This window comes from Trachurus japonicus, unplaced genomic scaffold (genome assembly GCF_045865225.1).
Source record: "Trachurus japonicus isolate A0001 unplaced genomic scaffold, Traja_1.0 AP029818.1".
In the NCBI taxonomy this organism is placed as follows: domain Eukaryota; kingdom Metazoa; phylum Chordata; class Actinopteri; order Carangiformes; family Carangidae; genus Trachurus; species Trachurus japonicus.
The window spans coordinates 43121-53747 of NW_028219951.1; the positions used below are offsets into that span (position 1 = coordinate 43121).

Sequence of the window (10627 nt, forward strand, 5' to 3'; positions counted from 1 at the left end):
AAACTGACCTTATTTACAGTAATATCAACATCAACGTGGGTTCATATGCCAGGCTTCAGTAAACACAGATGAGGGTCATGGTAGCCAGTCCCTTCCAGTTCAGTGTGGTTCTTCTGAAGCCTGGAATCATAAAGAAAAGTCACTTTTCTTTCTTTTCTTTTCTTTTTTTAAATTTCATTTATTTATTGAACAGGGACAGTACATTCATTCATTCATTCATTTTCTATACCGCTTATCCTGCACTAGGGTCACGGGTGAGCTGGAGCCTGACGGCACGGTGGTGCAGTGGTGGTGCAGTGGTTAGCACTGTCGCCTCACAGCAAGAGGGTTCTGGGTTCGAACCCGCCGGCCGGCTGGGGCCCTTCTGTGTGGAGTTTGCATGTTCTCCCCGTGCATGCGTGGGTTCTCTCCGGGTACTCCGGCTTCCTCCCACAGTCCAAAGACATGCAGGTTAGGTTAATTGGTGACTCTAAATTGCCCATAGGAGTGAATGAGAGTGTGAATGGTTGTCTGTCTATATGTGTTAGCCCTGCGATAGACTGGCGACCTGTCCAGGGTGTACCCCGCCTCTCGCCCAAAGTCAGCTAAGTCAGCTGGGACAGTACAGTGCACATTAATTAAGATGTCAGATTCACTCAGAAAGCTCCTGCATCCTCTGAACCTTCTGATGGTGAAGTATGGAACATGTCAGACGTGACACCTGCAATTCTCCTGTAGCCTCGTAAACCAGCCGCTCCCGGAAATGCAATTCATTTCATGTCTGAGGGAGAGTCTGGCCTCATCCCCTTTGTAAGCATTTGGGGTGGGCGGGAGCTGGGCAGGAGTAGTAGCGTTGACAGACAGTTGGTGTAGTGACGGGGCTTTGCACCAGTAGGTCCCTGATTGGCCAACGTGCTGTGTCAATCACAGCGACGATGCTGATTGGCTCGGCCTTCTGAGGGTTTTAGGCCAAATGCTTACAACGGGGATGAGACCAGACTCTCCCTCAGAAATGAAATGAATTGCATTTCCGGGAGCGGCTGGTTTACAAGGCTAATTCTCCTGACCCATTTGTACAATACAACACCACCTGTGTCCAGCAAGATGTTCACATGACATCTCACCTACCACCCCGCTCCGCTACTCCTATGTCCAAGTCAAGATAAGATCATTTGAGTCTGTTAGTTGTTATGTCAGCATTGAACCAAGTGTTCTGTACAGAGGGACATATGGGATAGACTGGTGCCTGTATAATATATTATACCAATAGGTGGCAGTGTGAGCTTTCATTTGACTTAGAAAACAAACATGAAGCACACTTGATTCTGATTGCTGCCACTTAAATATCCAAGATGGCCGCCACCTCTGACAAGGAAATGCTTTGGCCCAATTCGAAAAAGACCCAGGCCCTGAACCCTCACTGACTGAACTGACGTCACTGATCCCCCTCTCAGGACCAGAACCAGGACCACAGGAGCCGGAGACATTTCAGAACTGGGACAAGGGCCAGAACCAGGATGGCATCGGAACCAGGACCAGGACCAGAACCAAGGACACCAGAACCAGAACCGAGATCATATCAAAACTAGGAAATGGACCAGACCCGGTTCAGTAGTGGAACTGGAACCGAGACCAACAACGGAACTGGAACCGGGACCAGAATTGGGACCAGGACCAGAACCATCAGAGCTGGGACCTTACTAGAACAGGAACCAGTAGCAGAAGCAGGTCCACCAGAACCAGAACCATATCGGAATTGGGACAAGGACCAGAATCAAGACCGTACGGGAACTGGGACCAGGACAAAAAGCTGCAACCGAAACCACGGCCAGAACCGGGACTAGGACCAAAACGGGGACCAGAACCGGGACTAGAGTCAGGGCCAAGACCAGCATCAGAACAGGGACTGGGAGTGGAACCGTTCAGACTCCTGGGTTTGACTTCACATTGCTATGAACTGTGGGTAATTTCCTTGTAGTCAGTATCAACACTGACTTCTGGTGAGGGAGCATAAAGAACTCACTCGCTGATTCAGCGACTTGATGATGTGACAGGACAGCCCTCACACACTTCACGTGAACGGGCCTCAGTGAGTCTGTAAGGGATCACTTTGTTTTGTATAAGTTTATCCACAAATCTTCTGTAAGAACGATCTCAAATCATACAATTTAACAATGTGTGAGAGGAAATATATGGTACGAGTCCCAGACTGTGTACGTGACAAAGTACTAATCTGTGAAAACAGATCAATCGCAGCAGTAATGAAGATCTTGTCATGTTTCCTTTGGCACAAATGGCAGCCATCTTAAAACCTTCAGATTTCAAGTATCTGATGGTTTTTTATCAAATTGAGTCATTTTCACATTTGAAATATTTGTGTAATAGTCTATATTGAAATATGAGGAGAAACAAAAGACACAAGTCCATTTTATTTTGGATGTTTTTATTTTCTTAGAAAAGTTATTAAATATAGGTGATTTACTTGCTATATACACCTGAAGACAACTTCAGTAGAGAGAACAGAAAGCACAGACTGGTCAGTATGAAACATGATGAACACATAGAGACACTTGTTGTATCAACATGACAAAGTAGTGATGGTGAACAACTGCTTCACTGATGAAAACAGTGCAGAGTCCTACAGCTTGGATGTGGTCTGGACTCTTGTTGAGCTCACAGTACTGGTTTGACTGGAGGCCGTCGTCATGGTCACAGCTCCTTTCTTCTCAGACCTGAGTCAACAAAGGACAGCGTTAGTAAAAAGCAGTGGAAGCCTGGACCAGTCACAGTGGTGTTTGATGCTGGAGATCCTGAGCATCATCACTTTGTCATGGTGTCTGAGGGTTGACATCTTACTTGTTGATATTTTCCTGAATGTATTTTCCAAGTCGGGAGTTTGGATTCACACATTTCTTTCCAACTCCTCTGAGGTTGACACTGAGAGAGAAGAGAGACGTGTCAGAGAGAAGCTGAAGAACAACACGTCAGTGGATGTGCTTTATTTCAGCTCAGCTACTCACATAATCTCTGTGTTTGAACAGAAGATGCTTGGACGGTGTATGACTGGCTCTCCCTGGATGAGCTTTGGGTTGATCATGGCGAAACCCTTTGAACACATGCATCTCTGAGATGTGTTGACTTGTCGTCCTGAGGGAGGAGGAGACAGGACCTTGTTAATTACAGTTCATCACTATCTGCAACAATTTTCACATTACATCCAGCTTTTAAGTTGTTGTACCATTGCCACCATTGTTTAACAGCTGCAGACATTTTCAGCTGAAACACATTGAAACCTGGAAACGACTTGTGTTGCAACAAGTGACAACAGAACCTGAGACTAAATGGATTATGGTCGGCTGTGGCTCAGGAGGTAGAGCGGGTCGTCCACTAACCGATGTGTCCATCGGGTGTATGAATGTGTGTGAATGCTTAGTTCCCTGCACTATGCCCAGTGCTGTATGAATGTGTGTGAAAGGGTGAATGCGACCATTACATTATAAAGCGCTTTGAGTGGTCCAAGAGACTAGAAAAGTGCTATATAAGTGCAAGTCCATTTACCATTTACCATGAAGGAATCACAAAAATAAACTCTCACAGTACCTTGTGCACAGAGGACGAGCAGATAGGTGAGGAAGGCAACGACAGCTGAGTTCATGGTTGGAGCTGTAGACAGGTTCTTCACTCTGAGCTCCTGATGCTTCACAGCTCATGGATCTCCCTCTTTATACACGGTTTCACATGACATCACATCACAGCGCTGCTGTGCACCATGACACAATAGTTTCACTTTCCAATATCCCTTTCACTTCTTCCTCCTCTTCTTCCCTTTTCTTCCAAAAAGCCTGTTTCTCAGAAGCAGAGACACTTCCTATGCAGACTGTTTTTCTGCAGAGAGACCTTTTTTTCAACTGGTTAGATTTATGGATTGACCAAACATAGAAGTCCCCAATGATAAATGAACAGCATATAACAATAATAATGAAATAAAAAATAACAGTTAATTTTAGGGATGCACCGATTGTGAAATTCTGGGCCGATGCCGATGCCGATGTTTAAAATAACAATTTGGCCGATGGCCGATGCCGATGCCGATGTTTTTTCTTTTTGTTATTTATTCCGTCTTTGGTGCCACAGAAACATTAGGCTACTGAACTATTTTAAAAGTCTTTCAGCTCTTCATCATATTATTATTTAATGAGCACAAATTCAGTTAGACAAATTTATGAAACAAAAACAAACTTTAATGTCAATTTTTACTTGACATAACCTTAAAACACTTACAGTGGTTTTTTTAATAAAATGCTCAAATATGTCAAATTACTTCAACTTCTCTCCCTAACCCCCTTTATCTGCAATTAACCAACTTGCTCAGTAGGCTAGTAACACAGAGACAGAAGGATAAAAGGTTGTTGTTTTTTCCCAAACAGTTGATGAACTAAAAATAATCTGTATGTAGGTACACTGAAAGAGAAATTAAGCAGGATTTCTCCCGTGGCTATGCTACATTTTTACCTCAATTAAAAAGCCCCAGAGTAATTGTGATAGTTAACTACATGACTTGTACTGGTAACGAGTGAGAACGGAGGCTCTCTGCCTTCACCTGGCGTCTCTCTCGTTGCAACATCAGTGTAGTAGTCTACCTGGCCGCCCCCCGTGTCCCAGCTCTTGTCTCTGTGGCACCGCGACACAGACGCGCTGCGTAACGTAATGTTTATAACAGTTACGTAATCCACCGCTCCATTTATTGATTTCTCGCTGGCGTCGTTGTAAACAACAAACACGTGGCCAGGCGGAGGTTAGAGGAAAAAAAAGCGACCAGACGAGTTCCTCTCTAACGGGTGTATACAGGGGATTTAAATGACGAGGGGCGTTCAGGCTCCTCCGTTCCTCCGCTCGCCATGACCACGCTGCACATATCAAGCGTGTTTATTAAACATGCGCGCAACTTTTTTTTTCAAAAATCAATCCGCGGATCACATGTGTGCTGAACCGAAGATATTGATCAGAACAGATCACAGATCAATGATGATCCGTTGCACCACTAATATCTTCCCCCCCAAACAAAGGAAAAAAGAAAGGTTCCTCCCGAGCACAGCTGTTCATGTGGCATTTAAACCAACATAAACATCGGCCACTGCCATCGGTGAATGTCATCTTTTTTTGCCGATGGCCGATGGCAGTTAACGAGCCGAACATCGGCCGATGTCGATGTTAGACCGATGCATCGGTGCATCCCTAGTTAATTTATTTTATATGTTACTGTAACCACTTTTACAGCTGCTCAAAGACACTTAAAACAGATAAAAATGAAAAGTTCCATACACATAATCACACATCAAAAGCTAATTTAAAAAGATTTCCTTCAGATGAGTGGAGGCTGCAGGAGTGGGGATGGTGGAGCAGGTCTGTGAGGTGGGAAGGGGCCTGGTTGTTACAGTAAGTGCTTTGTGTGAGGAGGAGGAGGAGGAGGAGGAGGAGGAGGAGGAGGAGGAGGAGGAGGAGGATTTGAAATTGTATACTGTGTGTGATGTGGATGTGGAGCCAGTGCCGGTTTTGGAGGATGGGGTGGTGTGGTCTTCTGTTGAAGTTTATTGATGAATTTGGTTTATGAGCCATAGAGGGTGCTATTGCAGTAGTCTCATCTGGATGTGATGCATGCATGATGCAAGACAAGTTTATTTGTATAGCTCATATAGCTCTGTAGCAGCCGATTGTCAAACAAATAAAAGTATCAAATCAAACTTCAAATTATACTAATCAAAGGGCCACTGTTGCACCATGGGTTGTGGTGTACGCGGATGGGAAAAACATAATGTCCAAACAAATGTCCAGTTTCAACAAAAAATGTGGTTTATTTAACCAAACAGCGAGCAAACAAAGAACAAAGAAAATTCCTGTGCCTCTCCCGCTCCGGTAAAAAACCATTTGCCCACCCAGGTGCATGCTGGTCCCTTACCGACAGCCTACCTATATAACTTCAGGTGCCCCCCCTACCGTGCCCAAATGAAACAAAACACAACTAATAAACAAGAAACACCTAAAGTAAACAAATAATAAACTAGAATACTAATAGAAATGTAATCATAATGAAATCAAGCAAATTGATTGAGAATAACCAAAACTAAATACTCACTAAACAAAATAATAAACTAAACAGCACTAAATACTACAAATAAATAAATAGCTCCAACACTCCGGCCCCTAATTGTGCATTAAATCACAATTACTTTAATTTATCAAAGGAGCTATTCCCTCCACCCAATCTATGACTAGAAATAGTTCATGCATTAGCTTCAGTTCACTTTCTTCTTTATGATGAACCTGAAACAACAAAAAGAGAGAGAGAGAGAAAGAGGGAGAGAGTGAGAGGGAGAGAGAGAAAGAGAGTCCATGGTGTCACATTCCTGCTTCCAATAGCAGGCAGAGCTTCGTCACTGGCCTCTCCAGAATGCTGGTCCTGGTCTGAAGGCGCACAGAGCGTACCAGGCCCTTTGCATCTGCTCTCACATCCAAGATTTTCCCCATCAGCCAAGATCCTCTTGGAGCTGCAGCGTCTGCAATGAGGACGATGTCTCCAGGAATGAGATTTCTCCTTGGTCTTGTCCATTTCTGTCTCTCTTGCATCATTGGTAAGTATTCAGAAATCCATCTCTTCCAAAACAGTTCTGCCATGTATTGTATTTGCTTCCACCTTTTCCTGATGTACAAATCACTGCGATCAAACAGTCCTGGTGGCATGATTGGCTTGCCCTTTAACATCAGAATGTGGTTAGGTGTGAGTGCCTCCAGGTCGTCCGGGTCATCAGAGACTTTAGTGATGGGTCTGTCATTCAATATGGCCTCAGCCTCACAAAAAACAGTTTGGAGCCCTTCATCATCCAGAATTTGCTGTTTGAGAACTGAAGTCAGAACACTTTTCACAGAACGAATCAGGCGCTCCCAAACACCACCATGATGGGAGGCTGCTGGTGTGTTAAAGCTCCATTTTATGCCATCCTGGACCAGCGCTCTCTGAATTTTGCCATGATTTAAACCAGCCAGACTTTCCTTCAGCTCCCGGTTAGCTCCAACAAAGTTTGTGCCGTTATCAGACCTGATGGTGGAGACTGGGCCTCGTCTACAGATGAACCTCCGGACAGCATTTATACAGGAATCTGTATCCAACGTATGTGCCACCTCCAAATGCACAGCACGGCTAGTCAGACAGGTGAAAAGCACTCCATACCTTTTGAGAAGACTTCTGCCTCTTTTAACCTCAATGGGCCCGAAATAGTCAACTCCAACATCTGTGAAAGGGGCTCTATCAGGCACCACTCTTTCCTCAGGCAAGTCCGCCATCTTCTGTTCAATGAGTTTCCCTCTGTTGCGTCTGCAAACAACACAGTCAGATATAACTTTCCTTGTAGCAGAGTTTGCATTGATGATCCAGTACCTCTGCCGCAGCCTGGACAGCATGTGATTTCTTCCTGCATGTCCCAGTTGATGATGAATATGACGCAGAATCAGTACGGATACATGCAAATCTTTGGACAAAATGACTGGATGTTTGGACTCTGTTGGTAATGCTGCTTTATCCAGCCGACCACCTACTCTGAGGATTCCATTATCCATCACCGGATCCAGTCTGTACAGAGGACTCCCCTTTGCAACATTTTTACAGCCATTCTTCAGTGAGGAAATTTCAGCTTTAAATTTGTGTTCTTGTACATACTGAATGACTGACTGTTCTGCTTTTTCCAGATCTTCAGGAGTCAAGATTTGTCCTTTGAGTGTGGCTTTAAAGCTCTTAATTTTCCTTTTCACTTCCTGTTCTTTTGGCTCCAGCTTGTCCTGGCTGAGATCTTTAGAGGCACACAGCTCCTTTCTCTTCTGTCCCAATAACACAAGAGTTCTCTTGACCTTCAGCAACCAGGCAACAGACCTTTTTAGTCTCGTCCAGGATGAAAAGTAACAGAGCAGGCAATCTGTGGCACTTTCAGAATCCACAACAACAGAATTTACAGTCAACTCCCTTTTGACCTCTGGGTCATCTGCAGGAATCATATGAAGATCAGCATCCAATTTAGGCCAAACCTCCTTTGGCTCACAGAGAAACTTCGGCCCATTTATCCATCTCCTGCCTGTCAGGAAATTCTCTGCCGTCATTCCTCTTGATGCATCATCTGCCGGATTCTCCTTAGAACAAACATATCTCCACTGATCAGTATCTGATGCTCCTCTGATGAAGGAGACTCTGTTTGCCACGAAAGTTTGGAATCGTCTGGTTTCATTACAGATGTATTTAAGAACAGTTGTGCTGTCGGTCCAGAAAACTGACTTTTCCAGCTTAAGTTGCAACTCCTTCTGAAGCATCTTGTCAACTCGAACTGCAAGAACTGCTGCTGTGAGTTCCAGTCGAGGAATTGTTGTCTGCTTAAGTGGAGCAACTCTGGCCTTTCCCAACAGAAATGAAACCTGAACGCTGTCATCCTTTTCCAGTCTCAAATAGGACACTGTTCCATATCCAACTTGGCTGGCATCAGAGAAGTGGTGAAGCTGTGCAGTGGCAGGGTCTCCAAAGTCTCTGGGTTTCATACAGCGATCCACATTGAATTCAGCCACCTTCTGAAGATCCTCCAACCACTCAAACCACTTCTTGGAGAGAGAATGGGGAATAGCTTCATCCCACCCCAAGCTTCTCCTACAAAGCTCCTGTAACAACAGCTTGGCTGGAATGGTGAATGGGGACAAAAAACCTAAGGGGTCATAAAGTGAGCCGACCACTGACAAAATACCTCTTCTAGTCTGTGGCTGTTCTTGCACTGAGGTTCTAAACTTGAATTTGTCAGTTTCAATGCACCACTGTAGCCCCAAAGCTCGCTCCATCGGAAGCTGGTCCACATCCAAATCCAGCTCCATCACTTCCTTTGCTCTGCAGTCTTCAGCAATTGACAGCAGCACTGTTCGGCTGTTGCTGATCCATTTGGAAAGATTAAATCCTCCTTTGTGACAAAGTGCAGTCACATCCTTGACCACTTGCACTGCCTCCTCCTCTGAGGCCACTGATTTCAAGCAATCATCGACATAAAAATTACGCTTTACTGTATTGACCACTTCATGAGGGAAATGTTCGGCATTGTCATCTGCTGTTCTCCTCAATGCGTAATTTGCACAGCTAGGTGACGACACAGCTCCAAACAAATGAACTTTCATACGATGTTCCACTGGAGCCTGTGAAACGTCTCCCCCAGGCCACCAGAGAAAGCGGAGAAAGTTGATGTGCTTTTCAGAAACATGAACTTGGTGATACATAGCTTGGATGTCGGCCATTACTGCAACGGGCTCTTGTCTAAATCGAACAAGGACTCCAACTAGAGAGTTGGTCAAGTCAGGGCCCTGTAAAAGCTGACAGTTCAGTGACGTCCCTTTGTATGCTGCTCCACAGTCAAAAACAACTCGCAGCTTGCCTTTTCTGGGATGATAAACCCCGTGATGAGGGATATACCATACATTTCCATCACTCTGTTTAAGTTGATCAGAAGGCACCACTTCAGCATATCCTTGAGCCACCATGTTGTTTAAAAATGTGATGTACTCTCCTTTAAATTGACCATTCTTGGCAAACTTTCTTTTCAGGCTCTGGAGGCGCTGTTCTGCAACATGACGATTATTTGGCAAGAGAGGGTTTTCCTGCCTGAAGGGTAAGTCAATGCAGTAATGGCTTCCAATTAACTTTGTGGTGTTATTCATAACATTCATAAACTTGACATCCTCTCTGGACATTTCAATCTGTTCATCTGATGACCTCTCATTAAAATCATGGTTAAACTGTTTAACCAGCATTTCTTGAAGATGTTCAACAGAGATCCGGTTGGATGTTACAGCAGAGCAGTCACTTTTATTCTTGTTGCTCCCACCACGAAGTGGACCATTAATGACCCAACCGACCCTGGTTCTGACAGCATAAGGTCCTTCATCCTGGCTGTTTATGAGCTCCCAAGGCTCCATCACTTTTGGTGCATCAGTTCCAATGAGCAGATCAACACCTTCCTCAATGTCATGAAGTTGAACATCCTTGAGATACGACCACTGATCAACGTCCTCTTGTCGTGGAATATTGAGTGATGAGACAGGCATATCCTTTTGTGTCAAAACATCAGGTAACTCAATAAAGTCATTCATATTCAGACCAGACACTTCCAGACCTGACAACACATGAGCATTTACTATCTTCCTTTGACCCATTGTTCTTAACAGAATACTTGTCCTTTTCCCTCTTACATTCAATTTTCTTGCCAAGCTCTCCGTACAAAATGTTCCTGAGCTCCCAGGATCCAAAAAGGCATACGTCTGCACAGTTTTGTTGCTCCTCTGACTCTTGACTTTGACTGCAACAATAGAAAAAATGGAGACATCTTCATGACCGGCCCCAATATGGCCACAGGTCTGAAACACTGCAGGTGAAACATTTGAAGAGCTCACAGACTGTTGATCAGAGGGTGTTCCTTTATCCTGCCGCTCTATGTGAAGGACACTTGGGTGCTTTTGGTGACACACGTTGCAATCCAAACGACTCCTGCAGTATTTGCTAGTGTGGCCTTTTTTCAGGCAACCAAAACAGATTCCTTTTTCTTTAATGAAATTAATCTTGTCCCTGTGTACTTTCATC

At 44.5% G+C, this 10627-nt stretch overlaps 1 protein-coding gene across 1 annotated transcript; it reads right to left on the reverse strand.

The window, feature by feature from the left end:
* Window positions 1-2405: 2405 nt before the first annotated feature.
* LOC146960939 (C-X-C motif chemokine 11-1-like) lies at window positions 2406-3661 on the reverse strand. The gene is made up of 4 exons (XM_085771921.1): window positions 3580-3661; window positions 3000-3126; window positions 2836-2916; window positions 2406-2711 (listed from the first exon to the last, which is right to left on the reverse strand). The coding sequence occupies exons 1-4, from the start codon at window positions 3632-3634 to the stop codon at window positions 2618-2620; spliced, it is 357 nt and encodes a 118-aa protein (XP_085628047.1). The 5' UTR covers window positions 3635-3661; the 3' UTR covers window positions 2406-2617.
* Between the last annotated feature and the right edge of the window lie 6966 nt (window positions 3662-10627).

Coding starts and splice junctions, on each gene's coding strand:
- LOC146960939 (XM_085771921.1), bottom strand. CDS start 3,634: ATGAACTCAGCTGTCGTTGCCTTCCTCACCTATCTGCTCGTCCTCTGT. Junction 3,127..3,579: donor GCTCGTCCTCTGTGCACAAG/GTACTGTGAGAG, acceptor CTCCTCCCTCAG/GACGACAAGTCAACACATCT. Junction 2,712..2,835: donor ATTCAGGAAAATATCAACAA/GTAAGATGTCAA, acceptor TTGTTGACTCAG/GTCTGAGAAGAAAGGAGCTG.